Source organism: Siniperca chuatsi, linkage group LG17, assembly GCF_020085105.1.
Source record: "Siniperca chuatsi isolate FFG_IHB_CAS linkage group LG17, ASM2008510v1, whole genome shotgun sequence".
Taxonomy (NCBI): domain Eukaryota; kingdom Metazoa; phylum Chordata; class Actinopteri; order Centrarchiformes; family Sinipercidae; genus Siniperca; species Siniperca chuatsi.
Genome location: NC_058058.1, coordinates 7,066,095 through 7,083,011, shown reverse-complemented (window position 1 = coordinate 7,083,011; position 16,917 = coordinate 7,066,095). Strand labels below are relative to the sequence as shown.

General features: G+C 40.1%; 1 protein-coding gene across 26 annotated transcripts in view; it reads right to left on the bottom strand.

Moving 5' to 3' along the window:
- pleca (plectin a) overlaps positions 1-16,917 on the bottom strand; it is a 109,178-nt gene that overhangs the window by 8,290 nt on the left and 83,971 nt on the right. For 21 of the 26 annotated variants that reach the window (XM_044171567.1, XM_044171570.1, XM_044171568.1 and 18 more), the window contains 25 exons: positions 16,491-16,597; positions 16,052-16,171; positions 15,843-15,938; positions 14,780-14,907; positions 14,021-14,114; positions 13,766-13,920; positions 13,201-13,537; positions 12,523-12,600; positions 12,014-12,175; positions 11,809-11,913; positions 11,579-11,674; positions 11,139-11,264; positions 10,721-10,873; positions 10,330-10,484; positions 10,114-10,240; positions 9,272-9,455; positions 9,087-9,107; positions 8,229-8,386; positions 7,762-7,940; positions 7,536-7,674; positions 7,042-7,398; positions 6,666-6,749; positions 6,479-6,583; positions 6,173-6,271; positions 444-3,791 (listed from right to left, as the gene is read on the bottom strand). In XM_044171567.1, coding sequence (XP_044027502.1) covers positions 444-3,791; positions 6,173-6,271; positions 6,479-6,583; positions 6,666-6,749; positions 7,042-7,398; positions 7,536-7,674; positions 7,762-7,940; positions 8,229-8,386; positions 9,087-9,107; positions 9,272-9,455; positions 10,114-10,240; positions 10,330-10,484; positions 10,721-10,873; positions 11,139-11,264; positions 11,579-11,674; positions 11,809-11,913; positions 12,014-12,175; positions 12,523-12,600; positions 13,201-13,537; positions 13,766-13,920; positions 14,021-14,114; positions 14,780-14,907; positions 15,843-15,938; positions 16,052-16,171; positions 16,491-16,597 — 6,713 coding nt within the window. The remainder of the gene's footprint in view (positions 1-443; positions 3,792-6,172; positions 6,272-6,478; positions 6,584-6,665; positions 6,750-7,041; positions 7,399-7,535; positions 7,675-7,761; positions 7,941-8,228; positions 8,387-9,086; positions 9,108-9,271; positions 9,456-10,113; positions 10,241-10,329; positions 10,485-10,720; positions 10,874-11,138; positions 11,265-11,578; positions 11,675-11,808; positions 11,914-12,013; positions 12,176-12,522; positions 12,601-13,200; positions 13,538-13,765; positions 13,921-14,020; positions 14,115-14,779; positions 14,908-15,842; positions 15,939-16,051; positions 16,172-16,490; positions 16,598-16,917) is intronic. The other 5 variants (XM_044171569.1, XM_044171572.1, XM_044171583.1 and 2 more) reach the window with 1 other exon arrangement.

Here is a 16,917-nt window from a genome sequence, read left to right as displayed (position 1 = left end):
GCCTGGCTATTTCCAGCTCACTTCGGTCTTTGTACATATTAAAACAAACAAGATATAACGTGTTAATTAGTGGGCTTCAGAAGTGCTGGTAGGTAGGTTTTGTTACCTTTGGACAGAGCCAGGCTAGCTAACCGTCTCCAAGCAGTAGCTTCATATTTAGCATACAGACATCAGAGTGATATCGATCTCTTCATCTAACTCTCGGCAAGAAAGCGAATAAGACTTCCCAAAAAGTCCATAAATATTTCACTAGTGAAAAGTTTAACTCTGCAGTATTGTGTTTTGAATGACATTCATATAAATTGCTGGATGTTACTTTAAGTCTGCAATTTACATGAAATGTTTACATGTGCTTCCACAATTACTGTAGTTAGTGTGTTTAACAGGATTATGTTAATTGCAAGGGTTGTGTAAATTGACTATGTTAATTCATGTCAAAATACCTCTTTAGATTTTTTCTGAAGCTCCTCTGCCTCTTTTTTCAGTTTCTCCTTCTCTTTTTCAAGGTCAGCGATGGCTTTCTTCAAGTCATCAGCCTCTCTGGTGCTCTGTAGCCTCTGTGTCTCCAACTTTTGCACAACAGTTTCTGTAGTTTGTTTTTCTGCATCTAGAAGACGCGCTTTTGCTTCATCAGCTTGTTCCTTGAATTTCTTAGCCTCCTTTTCAGCTTTTGCCTGAGCGTCACTGAGCTCTTTCACCCTCAATTTCAGTTTCTCTGCCTCAGCTGAAACTTCAAGCTGCCTCTTTCGCTCAGCCTCTAATGATTTTTGAAAGCCCTCAGTCTCCTTATCAAGGCGCTGCTGGATCTGCTGTTTGTCCTCTAGTAGTTTTTTAGCCTTTTCCTGTGCCTGATTCTTCTGTTTCTGGAGCTCCTCTGCCTCAGCTTTCAGTTTTGTAGCCTCTTGGATGGCCTGCATTTTCTCCTTTAGCATTTTTTCTGAAAGTGCCCTCTGTTCAGCTAAGTCAGACTCAGCAATTTGTCTGTGTCTGGCTGCTTCCTCAGCTTCCACACTTAGTTTGGCAGCTTCCTCCGCCAGGCTCTTCATTTTCTCTGCTTCCTCTGCAAGTAATTTCTGTGTATTATCTTTGTCTTTCTGCATGAGGTGCCGGTTTTCTTTCTCAATCTTAAGCTTAAGTTTCAGGAGCTCATCCATCTGGATCTTAACTTTGGACAGTTCATCCTCCACCTGGGCCTTTTGCTTGACGGCATCATTTACTTCACCTTTAACTCGCTGAAGCTCCTCATCCAACACAACTTTCTGCTTATCAGTCTCATCCAGCTGCAGTTTAACCACTGCAAGTTCCTTCTCAACCTGAGACTTCTGCTTAAGTGCTTGTTCTGCTTCTTTTTTGTGCTTGGCCATCTCTGCGTCAGCCTCTTTTTTCTGCTTTAGAGCTGCTGCTTCAGCTGCCGCTCGCTTGGAGGCCTCCTCCTCTGCTTCTTTCCTCAGTCTCTCTGCATCTTTTTGAGCTCTGGCCTGTTTTGCAGCTTCATCCTCTGCAGCTTTTTTCTGTTTTTCAGCCTCCTCCGCTTTTTGACGGAGCAGGGCAGCCTCTTTCTCTGCATTCTCTTTGGCTTTCTCAGCTGCTTGAGCAAGTTTCTTAGCATTTTCAAATTCAGCTTTCAGCTTTTCTTGAGCAAGAATGTCTTCTTTATTCTTGCTGAGAACATCTTGGGCTTTCTGTTCTGCGGCACTGCATTTCTGTGCTGCCTCTTTAGCCAGAATGACCTGCTTCTCTGCGTCTTTCGCAGCTTTGTCTTTCTGTTTATTTGCTTCAGCAGCTTTCTTTTTGAGGCGTTCAACTTCCTCCTGAGCAGCTTTGCATTGTCGAGCTGCCTCTTCTTCTGCTGCAGTAATCCTCTTTACCTTCTCCTCAGATTCTTTCCTTTTCTTCTCTTCCTCTGCAGCAAGCTTTTTCAGTTTCTCAGCCTCTTCCTCAGCTTTGAGTTTGCTCTTCTGTGTCTCCTCTGCAATACCCTTCAGTTTCTTTAATTCCACTTCCAAATCCGACTTGCCTTTTGATGCTCTCTCAAAGTTGATCCTAATGATGTGGATTTCTTCTTCAACCACCTTCTTTTGCCTCAGAGTTTCTTCCACAATTGTTTTTTGTCTCTCTAACTCAGAATCAGATGAGCTCTTCAGGTGTTTGATTTTCTCTTCTATGTCTTGTTTATGCTGAGCAGCTTGATCCTCCAGCAGCTTTCTCTGATAAGCTTCATCCTCAGCTTTTCTTTTCAGTCTTTCATTTTCAGCTTCTTTAGCTTTCAGAGCGATCTCAGCTTCAGTCTTCAGACTAGTTGCCTCGTTGATGGCAGCCAGTTTTTCTTTTAGTATTTTTTCAGCCTCAGCTCTCTGCCGAGCTGCCTCATCCTCTGCAATCTGCCTCTGCTTCTTCGCCTCTTCAGCAACTGATCTCAGTCTAGTTGCTTCCTCAGCAAGTTGTTTCATTTTCAATGCTTCAGACTCAAGAAGCTGCTTGCTCTTTTCTGTGTTCGACAGCGTCGCCTTCTCAGCTTGAATCTTCATCTGCAGAAGAGCATCCATTTCACTTCTGACTTTAGCCAGCTCATCTTCCAGTTGCTTCCTCTGGTTTTCAACAGCATTCACCTCATTTTTTAGACGCTGGAGCTCATTATCCAACAGGCCCCTCTGTTGTTCAGCATGTTCAAAGTCAGCCTTTAGTCGTATGCATTCCTGTTCTGCAGACAACTTTTGCTGGGCTATTTGTTCTGCAAATTTCCTCTGTTTTTCCAACTCTTTCTCTGCATTCTCCTTCTGTTTAAGAGCAGCATCTTCAGCTTTAGCCCTTTTCTTGGCATCCCGCTCTGCCTCAACTTTCTGCCTCTCTGCTTCCTCTTGAGTCTGGCTCTTCTTTTGAGCTTCTTCTTCAGCTTGTAGCCTCAAGCGGAGAGCCTCATTGGCTTTCTGTCTCCATGTTTCAAGCTCTTTCTCTGCTTGCTCCCTGGCTTTATTAGCTTCCTCTTGTTGTTTCCTGAGTTTTTCAGCTTCCTCCTGCAACAGAAGGACAGTGCCCTGCTCTTTCTTAAGGGATTCCTCGAGTTTTGTTGCCTTTTCGTTGAATGACATGGATGTGGTTTGCAACTGTGTGGCAGCAGACTTTTGTGCCACCTCCTCTACTACCTTGATCTGCCTCAGTTTCTCTTCTTCAGCCTGTTTCATGCGCCTTTCTGCCTCCTCGGCTTGCATTTTGAATTTCTGCAGGTCATCCATTGCTTTCTGCTTCTGCTTGGCAGCTTCTTTTTCGGCCTCAGATTTACGTTTCAGCTCATCCTCTGCATTTTTCTTCTTCTGAGTCTCTTCGGCCACCTGCTTGCGAAGTCTTTCTGCCTCCTCCTGAGCAGCTTTCCTGAGCTTCTCAGCCTCAGCAGCCTTGTCTCTGAGCATCTGTAATTCACCCTCAGCTGTGGTCTTCTGTTTTATTGTTGTCTCCAGCTGGACTCTAATTATGTGGATTTCCTCCTCAATTTTGGTACGACTGACTAGCGCCTCTTCTAGCTGTTGACTCTTGGACTTGATCTCCTGTTCAGACAGACTCTTCAGGTGATGCAGCTCCTGCTGTATGTTTTGCTTCTGTTTCTCAGCATCCACTGCAACATCTTGCCTCCTGCTGGCTTCTTCTTTCATCTTCAACTTCAGCTCCTGGGCTTCTTTTTCTGCTTTGGCCACAGATTTAGCATGAGCCTCAGCTAACTGTTTCTGTTTATCTAACTCAGCTTGTATCTCTGCCATCCTTTTCCTCTCCTCTTCTTTTAGTTTTTCAGAAGCTTTCTGTATTAGTAGAAGCAAAGAGGGAGTAAAGGGAATTGAGATAATGTTAAAGGTGTTAGACTATAAAATAAAACTTCAATATGAAAGTAGTTATAAAACATGTAGGTACATGAAAATGTAAATACATGAGAATATGTTACAGCTAATTATCTACAACAAATAGACAGTTCTTTTAACTAGAAGGGAAATACTGTATTGGGAAATGCTTGTCATGTTTATTTAATGTATGGCACACAGAATGGCACTTTACTTCACAACACAGCACAACACTACACTTTACTTTCATGCAGTTGAGGTATTTTAATTGATTTAATATAATCTGTGTAATAAGGCCTGGTCACATTTTACACAATCAGTATTGTATATTATGTGCTTGTTACAAATAATACATTAGTACAATATTACGTGTCTGTACTTGTACTAATAGCAAACTTATATTTCAGTATAAGTATTGTCAAGGTGTGATGCTGTTGCTGCTATATTTCCACTAAAAGATTTAATATTTGGGTTTCTAAAGGAACATTGTCGCATAATTCAGTCACCATTTGATATTTTGAGTCAGTCGTGTCTCTCCTCAATCTTCACATTCTCAAAATAAAGCAGCTTTTTGTAAAATGTGTAAAGTAATTGAGAAGAAATAGGCAGGGAATAAATAATTAGCAACATGCAAAAAGTAGACTAAAGACCTTGTAAAGAAGTTATGAAACAGCCCAATCATTTAAATAAATGATTATTAGATGGAATTGCATCACAGCAAGTCAGAATTCAACCAGAATACCCTCACTATGGAGAATAGCATAGTGATGCAGCAAACAAAGCATGATTTGATCCAACAGAGAACATGAAGTAAGCTTGGATTAAAATGAAAGTGACAAGACAAATCCAAGATCAAGGTACCCTAATCTGACAACAGCAAACATCAAGAGATGAGTTCTACTCGTTAGTGAGCATGGGCAATGCACTGTGTAATTGTATGGGTGATTGACACCTAAAAGGAAGGTCCAAAACTTTAGAAACCTGTCATATTGATCTCTAATTAAGCTCTGGTTTAAGTTATTTTGGGTATATCAGCATCAGCCTCCTATATTTATTTGCTAGTACAAATCAGTGGAGGAAAAAAAAACAGTATTTGAGCTGAAACAAGTAGTCAATTAATCGATTAGTCAATCGACAGACAAATAATTCCCAACTATTTTCATAATCGATTAATTATTTCAGTCATTTTTAAAGCAGAAATAGTGAAAAAATGTCAAACATTTTCTGATTCCAGCTTCTCAAATGAGAGGATTTGCTTTAGATTTTCTGTTACTTTTGGTCAAACAAAACAAGACATCTGAAGACATCACCTTCGGCTCTGCAAAGTCATGATGGGCATTTTTAAACTATTTTTTGACGTTTCATAGACTAAAAGATTAATCAATATATCAAATAAAAAAATTAAATCAGCAGATTAATCCCAAAAGTGTAAGTCCTTTTATGTCACGTTATTATATTAAAGACAATAAAATAAATATAATAGCTTGCAAATTTCAATAAAAGTTGACATGTACACTAGCAAATCAAAACATGCTTATAGGAAGCTGATGCCAATTGCTCAGTAAGAGACACGAGAATTCTTAATGAACTGAGAACGGGTTCAATTATGAAAGGTGTCCAAAAAAATCCTGAACCTTCCCTTCACTATAGACAAGGGTCTGATGTAGAGAGAAATGACATGAACTGAAAGGGTCTTTTTTAAATACCTGGTGCTTTGGGGTTAATTCATCTCTTAAGCGCGTGATTAATATTCATCATGACAAAGCACTGGCGAGCAGGTCAAAAGAATCAAACACAATAGAAAGTTAGAAAAGAAGAAAAGCGAGAAAGTAAAGGTAAGGTAGATTGAAAAAATTATATATTTGAGAAGGCAGGTAGCCAAACTGAAGCCTTCAAATCACAAGTGTAGGTGATTTCAAGAGGAAATAAAAAAGCAAACACTAAATCAAAAATTGTTGTAGAAGCAGTTAAGCAGTTGGACAATGTGACTGAATACAGGGCTGATGCCCGCGGGTAAAATCAGAGTCATATGTAAAGACTGTGACATGATTTGACTAAATACACAGTGTAGGGGAATGAGAGACATATACTGTAGGGGGGATGTGATGTGCTGAAACACTAGGATGAAACAGTTTGCTTCACCACTGTACACTGTCCTATCACTCTCAGTCTCAGCAGATTTGGACTCTGAGTAACAGAATCACTTAAGTTTTGAGTGCCAACATTTTGGAAGTATTTGATGACAAATGATTTCCCATACATCAGTCAGTTAACAGGTGAGGGTGGCATTGTTTGTGTTAGTGGGAACCTGCTGCTGCGTGTCTTCAGACTTTGTGTGTACTTACCTCATCCTCCTCCAGGCGGCGCTGTGTTTCTGTGATGAACTTAATGTACTGGCTGGTGAGAGTCAACAGCTCACTGTAGCGGGTTCTCAGAGTAACATACTGTAAGAAACGCAGTGGCACAGCGTAGTTAATGTATTATTTGACTTTAAAAATATACATCTTTAGTTCCCAGAATTGTGAATATAGAACATTTTTAGATTTAGAACAGGTAGCAAACAGTCATACTCAACCATAACACCCAAACTGGATGACGTATACATGTCTTTGCTCTTGTCAGGTGATGTGTGATAAACTCGTAAAACCTACCTCTTGAATGATATTATCAGATGCACACTCCATTTTTGGTTTCTTCAAAGGAGACGCTATGGGATCCTGGAGGGCTTTGTAAGTCAAAATCTGGAGCTCGTAATCCTAAAAAAAATAAAAATAAATCTCAAATCAAGCCAGAAAATAAAATTCCTTTTGTTGTAGCGCTGAAAATATCAGTATATACCTTGACTGAATCAATGTAGGCCTTTGCATTTTTCTGGCAATTTTCAATCTTGTCCTTGTTTTTCTCAAACTCTTCCAGGAGTTTCTGTAAAAATAAATGAAAACATTGAAACAGACATTATTTCACTATTGAAAACTTATTTTTTACATTCTCTTAGTGTATTTCAATTATTCTTTTCTACAAAAAGTAAAAGCCACAGCTACTACTCTTATTATCATTACTATAAACACTCACAACTCAAATTCATAACAGCCAGTGAGTAATTAAAATCAGTAAAGAAAGACTGTTTTCATGAGAAGTCAGTGTACTCCACCAGAGGGCATAATGACTTTTCTTCCCTTTACCCCACACAGCTTATTCTATTCTTCTACAATACCTTCTCCTCTGCCAGTTGCTCCTTGAGAGCCTTGCTGTCGCCGATAGGCACAGCTTGAATTTTCTCCTGCCTCTGCCTCGCTTCTCCGAGCCAGAGGATGAGCCACTCGTAGCTTCCATTGTAGGAGTTCATGTGGCGCCCGAGGAGGTCGAGCTCCCGCTGCCTCAGGTCAATCTGAGCAAACACCGCCTGCCAGCGCTCCAGGAGGCTGTTGACCAGCTGACGGTAATGCTCCAGCTCAGCGTCACGCTCGCTGTGGATCCTTGTCATCTTGTCGTTGATAGCTGTTGCTCTCTTCAGCTCGTCCTGCAGGCGGTCAAATACTACCTGGTCGGCCTCAGCTTCAGCATACATTGACTGTCAGACAAAAGAGCAAAGTCATCACCTTAACATGAAAGGTTATGGGTTAATTCATAGCAAAATATAAAACTAAATATGTACATTGATTGTAGATATGAATGAACTGTTAACATCTTTCCAAAAATAGGAAATACCTTCAGCTGACTACGATGGTCCTCCACCTCCTTCTCTTCAGCCGGCACTTTGCTAACATCACGCAGACGAGTCTCATAAATCTTCAGTGTGTCTTCTGCATCTTTAGTGTTTCTGATCACAACATCAATGGTCTTCAGCCTGAAATCAAGAGGTGTAAACTTTATAAAAAGCACAATAACAGCTGGAAATTTATCAGGAAGCACTCAGAGAGTCACAAAGCCTCACTTGTCCAGGTAGACGGAGGAGAGGCCGTAGACGTGGTCCATCTTCTTCAGTGTGACGTCCAGTTCAGAGCGCAGCATTGGGGCGGAGCTGGACTGCTGAGGAGACGCCAGAACCTCCTCAGTCTTCTCAGTGATAGAGTTCAAGTCTTTCTTTAAGCCCTCCAACTCGGACTGGACTTTCTGTTATTGGGACAAAAAGGGAGCTGGTTTAGTGAACTAATATTTTAATCAATAATACGTGTATATTAGCATTCTTTTGGAAGTAAAATCAAATAGAGTTAGTGGGATATGTAACAGGATACCTACTGAGTTTTAAACAGATCATAACTAAGTTTACAAGCATAGTACATCTGAACGCTACGTCAACAAACACTCCTTAGAAGGAACAATTTAGGTAGTTGCCTTTCCTTCTGTAACTGACTTTGTGTTTAGGTTTTAAATCTCACTTTTTCCTTCTCATGTCGTTACCATTTGCTCTGCAGTCTTCATGGCGCAGGCCTTGAGTGGCTCCTTATCCACAGGCTGGCGGAGGCGTGTTACTGTTCGATTCTCGCAACCCTCCAGCCTCAGACGAAGGTCCTTGATCTGCGTCAGATAAGTCTTGCACACAGACTCGTCTTGCTCTCCTGGTGGGATTGATAAACATTTATTTATATTATTATTTTGTAGAGAACACAAACTCTGGATGAATAATATGGTTGTTAGTCAGATTTTGCATCGTATGTAAGATATAGCTTGTAATATCAAATCAGTTTTTGGCACATTTTACTGTGTATTGATAACTAGATTGTAATATCAAGCAATCAAACATCTGCATAAAAACATGGCGTACACCCATAAAGGTACACTATTAGTATTAGTAGTATTAGAATCTTAAACATTTGTAACTGTAACATTTTACAAAATCATTAGCATTTTAAATACTTAAATAATCTTAATAAACTACAGGAGCTTTAGTACAATTACTCTGTGATTTGTGAATGTATCTTCGTCACATTGTACACAATCAATTTACTTCTTCATGAGTTTACTTCTTGATTGGTTCCATGTTGATTATCCGTTATAGTGGTTTATCTATCAATTAAATGATTAAATCATTCAGTGATAAAGATTGGAAATCAGCTGCCATGAAACCCATGCACAGAGACAAGAGTCCAACAGTGAGTGAAGTTAGAAGGAATACCAAAATCAGTGAGGATGATGAAGCTGAGTTAATCAATGAAATGAAACATGACAGCACAACAGCCCTCAGTGCAAACACACAGTCCTGTCCAGCCAATCAAAAGCTCCTACTGCACATCTGGTGCTGTAACTGAAGCACCTTACCTGCCCTGGGTGGCACATAGCCTGTAATGTGAATCCAACAGTCAACTTACACACAAATGACCATGACTGAATTTCAACATAAATGTTTGAGAAATGCTTAAATGAGAAAAATGTAAAATAAATGTGTCTTATAAATGATGATAGAAGAGCCCACAGTGGTACATGAAATATAAAACCGTACACACCTTGTTCTGCAGAGCTGACCATCGTGTTGTAGTGCTGGTTGGCTCTGTTGTAATTGGACTCCACCTGCATTCGGTCCTCGGCCCCGAACATCTGGGAGTCCTGGCTGTCTCTCAAGAAGTCCTGGTAGTGCAGCTCCAGGTTCCTCAGGGCCAGTCGGTACTCCTCCACCCTCAGAGTCTTAAACTACAAGGGTGCAGATGATGGTGTGCAAGGAAGGTGGATAATATATGTTATGAAAAACTAGATAAACACAAAGCTGTGCCTTTAATTAGATAATTAATTTATAGTATATTAAGTAGTAGAGTGTAAAGTATGTGTAAGTCATTATTGGCTAACTTATTCAACAGCAAGAGGAGAGGATAAACCAGATAAAGTTAACATAACCACTCATCAGCACATGCATCATCTTATCCACTACCATTGTTAATTTGAAGTCAGTTTTTATACTTACTATGCAGAAATAAATCTAATTAGATGTAACAAATACATGTTTCACAAATGAGGTGAAACAATTAAACTAGCCTTCATATGAAGCTAAGTTACCTGGTGAGACTGTTGAAAGTAACTGAAGGCACATATACTGGTACTTACAGGTTAAACTGTTGAAAAACTGTTCAAATAATATTATGAATAGCAGACGATGTTAAACTACTCTTCTACAATTCTCCAGGTTTAATGAAAATGTGGATTTTGATGAATATTTAAAAGTAAAAGATTGTAGTTATATGTCCCTCCTGTCTTACATTCAAAATGACACTGTGCTTCAGGGATTTTACAAACAACTTAAAGGCACTGTTGGTGTATTAGTTGTTCTCTAATATAGTATGTCCTGTGCTGTTACCATGGTGATGTTCCAGGTTTTGATTATGTGGATGTCTCTCATCAGGTACTGCCAGGACAGCAGGCTCTTCATGTCCACAAACATCGTCTGCCACATCGTGTGCAGCCTCTGGAGGTTTCCATCCAGTCTGAGGAAGGTGAAGTGGAGATTAGCACTTGTGAATTTGGATTTTAACTAATCTAAGAAACCCTGGGGCAAGCTTAGCTCTTAGCTCACCCAGCAACACCGTTCACAGCGTCCTTATTGGTGGGTGGAACCAGGAAGCAGATAGATGGCACAGACGCCTCGCTGCCTTTGTCATTCAGCACCCTCCAATTGTAAGGCTGCGAGTTGTTCAACAGAGCACATTCATCTCCTCTGTGGACTGTGATCTGGAGGAAGATAAACAAAGATGCTCATGTCTGACTGGTCAGCGGACTGAATCTACTACTGGATATTCCTGTAATACGCTTTGATCAGAATGTGGCAACTATAACTATATTTAAGTATTTTTATGTATGTAGCAATCCTGGGTACGTCCAAAAATATTTACCAGAAATAATGAGTTTAGAACAATAAAATTGATTAACTGATTTTCATTCCATGCAAAAACAGTTAAGACGAATACCTCCATCTGTTTGAAGTCGCAGACGGCCTGGATGGGCAGTTTGCTCTTTATTGCGGTAGCAGGGTTACGTGGTTTTAGCTGGACGATGGTCTTGGCCCTTCGCTTCAGGCCTTCCAGGTGAGTTTTGAACTCAGTCAGTTGCTCTTTCTCATCCTGTGAAGAACACAGGATTCACTAAATACAATGATTTTTTATGGTGTTTCATGCACAATTATTATTGTTAAGCTTCACTAAGAAAGCATTCAGCAGGAGTGTAAACAGTTATCTCTCCTCACCACATTGCTAAAGCGCCTCGTGCAGCTTTAAATCAACAGATATTGTGTAATTTCCCAGCACACAGAACAAGTTGTGCTCTTCTACAGTATAATAACAGTATATTGATGTGTTTTGTAAGTAAACAACACAGTGGTGAACCTACAGCTGCGTCCTGCAGTAGATCTTCCAGCCGTGTGACTGTGATGGAGCGGTCACAGGTGTACTTCCTCTTCATTGTGTCTTGCATCTTTTTGATCTTCTCCTCTGCCTCCTTCACGTCAGAGAAAAACTAGGCGAGGAAGAAAGTGGAGAAATTAAGTTGAAGTTTTGTTTACGAGTACAGAACTTACATATACAGGCAAAAACAGACAGACTAACAAAAAGGGCAACAGATTTACTAATGGACAGGTGAGCAAAGAAGAATACAAATTGAGCTTTGATAAAGTTAACTCTTAATGGATAAACTGACCATATTATCTGGGCACAAGCAGTTGTTAAGCGCAATGAGATAACTTCTTTTATGAATTGGCGCTATATAAATAAAATTGAAATGAATTTAATAGCTAAGTAATTAAGTCTTGTGGTGTAAGTTAGTAAAAATACCTGGAAGTAGGCAGTGTTTTCTTTCAGGTGCGTTTCGATGCAGCAGCACAGCTGGAGGATCCAACTCCACTGAGTCTGCAGAGCTGCAGTGAAGGCCTGAGGAGGGAGGGTAGTGACGACGAAAAGTAAATAATACAGTCAAATGTTTAAATGAAGATTCCTGTTATTTGATATGGTGTTTATAGACTGTAATTGTCAAGTGAGTCCTTCTCCATCTTAAATAATCTTACCTCTACAGTCTTCCTGGCAGGGTGTCCGTCCCTCAGCAGTTTGTCTCCTGTGACCTGGACACTGTTCATCTTCTTCTCCCTGAGCTCCAAGTCTCTCATCAAACCCTGCTCCCCAGAAACAACAACAGTCAGACTCACATCACTATCATCATTACTAGAAAGCGCTGTGGGTAAACCTTATTAAAACATCACACTGTTACTTTACCGAGTAGTTTTCTTTCTTGGCTGCCATGTTGGTGTTTCGTTCACTCCAGTCGTAGTTGACCTCCTCCTCCTCTTTCTCATTCAGCCACATCAGCTCTTTGGTGGCTGCAGTGACGAAGGCGTGAAGCTGGTCCAGGTATTGCAGACGGGCCTTAGAGGCGTTCTGCAAGGGAGCAGAAGAAAAAGATGCTATGATGCAGGGACTTTGAGGGACTTGGTTCAGAAGAAACTAGAGGGGAACAGAGGGCTAAAAGGTGACATCACAGTCAATTGTCATGCTGTTTATGACTTTACTGAACCTCCACAAGATTGCTGGAAGATTAGGCGTTTTTTGGAGGAAACTAAATCCAATGCTTTCCGAGACCTGCAGACACCCTGTTATTCAACAGTCACATGTCACATCAGCCATATCGCCTTTGTCTGCGCAACAAAAAGTTCATTTACCCTCTTTTTGATTCGTAATGAGAAGTCGAATTTTTCCGATTTTAGTGTCTTTTTTTTGTAACTTACCAGGAGCTTGCCATACTGCAGCTCTAGTTTTCCCAGATAGTCGCGGTAGGCAGCTTTACTGGCAGGTGAGATCTGACTCTGGAGCAGACGATAAGAAACATTAAAAAAAGGTCAGTAAAGCAACCATTCATGGTAATAAACACACAACAACAAAAAAAACACTGTTTTGTCTAAAGAGATGTTAATCCCTTTATTTTAATATTGATATATTCTTATTTTATTTAACCAGGTTGATCTGTTAGGAGCTCTGTTTTGAGAGTCCCGTTTAAAATGCCAGCACTATTACTTTATATTATACAAACCAAAACAGACACTATACACTAAAGGACGAAGATTAAGCAAAGGAGGGAGACGAAATGAAGGGTAAAAAATTACAGAAAACCTCATAAAAACAGAATAGGAGGGGAAAACACAGTTGTAAATGTATTAAAACATACCATTTCCACAGCAAAGCAATACATTGAACGGTTGCACTATTTCAGTCCTTAAAATATCCATGACTTTGTTTTTAAAATCATTTAACATCACCTGTGCTACTAGCTTGATAAGCAGATTTAAATACCATTTTGTTTCACTTCTGAGATGTGGGTGGTGATTCAGAGGTCTGGAACCAGGCTACCATGCATCTTTCTCCTCTATCTGAAATATTTCCTCAAGTTTCATGTCAACTGTTTGTACCTCATCAGCTTTTGCCCTCTCGATCTTGGAGCGGAACTCCTCCACGGACTGGTGCAGGCCACGGTGGCTGCCCAGCTGGGACTCGACGGTGGGCAGGTCGGAGCCCCACTCCCCATCATCCACCCGGCGCTGGTTCTCCTCCACCCAGCCCAGCAGATCTTGGATGTAACGCAGTGTGACTTCATCCAGCTCAGGCCGCACCCTCACAGGGGCCTGCTGCAGGACCTGAACAGTGTGGATCTGAGTCATGGGGATCTGTGTGGTGGTCACACCTGACTTGATGCGCAGGTTGTACTCGCTGCGGAGGTTCACCAGCCTCTCATGGAGACGATACACTCTAGAGCCAGAATCAGAATATCAGTTAGTGCTGACATTAACAATATTTTATAATCGGTTAATTGTTTAAGTCATCAAGAAAAAATGCCAGATATTCACTGGCTCCAGCCTCATAAATTTTTAGGATTATCTAATTTTCTCTGTTTTATATAATTGTAAATGATTATCCTTGAGTTTTAGACTGTTGGTTGGACAAAACAAGACATTTGATTAGTTTATTTATTTGCACCTGCGGTACATCTGCTCAGCTTGAAGGTGGCGTCCATCTTTGAGCAGCTGAACATCGTTGAAGAGGAAGCGGATCATTCCTTCTGCTTTTTCCAGATCTGCCTCCATCTCTGCTGTGTGCTGAGCAGGTTTCCCCGAGCTCAGCATCCTCACATCCTGCAGCACAGAGACAAAGAAATTACAGCACTGCATGCAGATGTAAGGATTTCTGATAAAATAATATTGGTTTGGTTTGTTACAAAGATTTGTGTCTCACCGTCTGCAGCAGAGTCTCCACCTGGTTGAGCTGCTCCTCACACACCCCCGACTCCATCTGAACCTTACTGACGATCCTCTGAAGTCGCTCCAGCCTGCAGTGGGAGAGGGAGGAGGTCAAAGGTCAAAAAGCTCTTTAGATAAGGTAGACTACCCTGCCTCCAGGGTACTTTCACTTTGTCTGTGATTAACTAAAGTAAAAACCATCTCTCGACAAAGTAAAACTAAACCTTTAGAATAAAAAGTTGAAAAAATGAAAGCACTCACTCCGTCTTCTGGCGGAATAAATACTTTAACTCGTATCCCTGATGCATGAAAGCCATGATAAAGCTCTGTCTGTCCACTAAAGGAGAGATGATATTTTTTAAAATCTCCACAGTACTTTCTCAAGTCCTGGAAGAACAAAAAACAAAAGCTACGCCCTGCCAACCTTGTGATTAAAAAAAAACAAGTTTATGAGCCACTATCAAATGACCATATTACGGTGAGGGTGTTGCCTTGGCGACGGAACGGTTGTCATGTGTTTGCCCTAATACAACTTTTACTTCCCACCCCACAAAGCCAACTCAGTTTTATTTCATTTCCAAAGTGGACTTTGTCATTAAGGAAATGAGTCATCCTCATGGTCACACAGTAACAGTTGTGTGATGAGTCATTTCTTTTTCTTAATATCTTGTGGTTTTTGACCAGTTTTTAAAAAAATGTGACGTTGGCTTTGGCAACAGAGCATGTGATGAGGTTTAGATCGTGGACTACTTACCTCTCAAATTCTGTCCTGAGGAGACGCTCTCTCTCCAGTATGGCGATGTGCAGACGACCCCATTCCTTCTCCACATCAAAGGGATGGTAACCTGGCGGCACTTTGACATGACCTGCCTGAACTGCACCCTGCAAAACAAGAAGCGCATTAGGGCTGCAATTAACCATTATTTTCATTATCAATTAATCTCTCAATTAATTGTTATGTCTATAAAATGTCAGGAGAAAAAAAAATAAATCACAATTTCCTAAAACCCAAGTTAACATATTGAAATGTGTTGTTTTATTAAAACAACAGTCCAAAATCCTAAATATTTAGTTTATTATCATATATGACAAACAAAAACATCAAATAGTCACATTTGAGAAGCTGTAACCAGTGAAATTTTGACACTTTTACTTGTAAAATGACTGATGCCGATTAATTTTCTGCTAATCGACTAATTGAATAACCGATTGAGTGTTTCAGCTCTAAAACAGAAAACTGTAAGCAGTAAACTGTACTTATACATATCTGTTTGATTCTCTCCAACGATACATACTTCTGGTGATACATCACCAGAATCACTTTCACCCTTTAAGAGACACCCAACCTTTTGGGGGGTGGTCCACTTACATTAAAACAAAATAACTGTGATGAATTTGAACATAAAGTTTTCAAGGATGTTCTAGATTATTGGAAAGCCAGAAAATTCTGAAGGTAGGGAGACCGTATATCTTTAAGGTTTCGAATGTATTCTTTGCTGTGCATTGTACCTGGATTATTCTTTTAAACAATTACCACAAAATGACGAGACTCTAATCTATTAATAAATATTACACATGTTCATCTTATATGTCTTTTCATAGTGCTAACAGTCTCTAAAAGGTTTCACGAAGTGCTAGTGTCCTGCGGGCATAACAGTGGGTGGTAAAAGGTTAACTGTCAAGTGTAAAACTGCAATTTGTCTCGATTATATTTGTACAATACATATTGATTACTTAAACTTTAAGGCACATTTTGCAAACATGGCTGACTTAAATGACAGAAGGCAGATTTATTGGAGCTGCTGAGGAAAACTCACCTCAAAAGACTTGAAGATGTGTTTGGAGCGGTTCTTGTCTGCCTCTTTTGCAGGAAGCTCTGTTTCCTTAAACTTCAGAAACTGACGCCAAAGAACCTGCAGATCGGAAAAGGGATGAATACATTTTTCGTCAGCTTCATCATCGTTGTTATTCTGCTGTTATGTTAGTCAAAACCCTTTTTTAAGACTTAAGGCCACGATCCACTCACCTCAATCTCCTCATAGCTGGTGGGGAACTTCCTCTCCTCAAAGACGAGGATGTGGTGTCTAATCCACTGCAGCAGCATGGTGACCAGCTCATAATACTCCTGCCAACGCAGCTCCAGCTCCTGAAGCACAGATAGGTTCAGGTTTAATAATTGGAGGATAAAAGTTTTCCTGAGTGAATTGAAGATCTGACATTTTTTTATTAGACAGAATTTCCAAAGCTGGACAATCTCTTATAGGCTTACTTTAATTTTCCTAGGACTTTAACGCTCCTTTATAGTTATAATACTGATACCAATATATTACTGACATTTTTACTCATATTAAGGTGATTATTCAGGCCATGTTTAAAATACTAATATATGAAAATCTAATATACGAAATATCTCTATAGTGATTTAGAGGAAAGATGAACTGATGATGAGGAAGAGGAGGACTCACATTGGCTTTGACACCATCCTGAATGTCTGGTACTCTGGGCATGACATCGTACAGAGAGGAGACATAAGTGATGATGGATTTCTCATCTGGATGGATCACATCCACATCTGTAGAGAGAGGAAAAAAAAGGCATTAAAAAAATTATGTTACTTTTCAGTGAAATCCAAGAGGAATGTTACTTATGTCAGGGCTAATATATAATATATATTAAACTGAAATAACCTAGATTTGTGCTCTCATTGCAGTTGAGGTGTGACCATTTAGGAAATAACTATAAAAACTACACCTAAATTGCCTCAACTTCCTTCACATAACTCCAGTAGAGCTAATCAGTGGCCAATACTATAAGACTGGTTATTCAGAATAACTTTTATTCTCTAATTTCAGTAGTGTTAAGATAAAGAAAAACAATGCACATAAGCTCAAA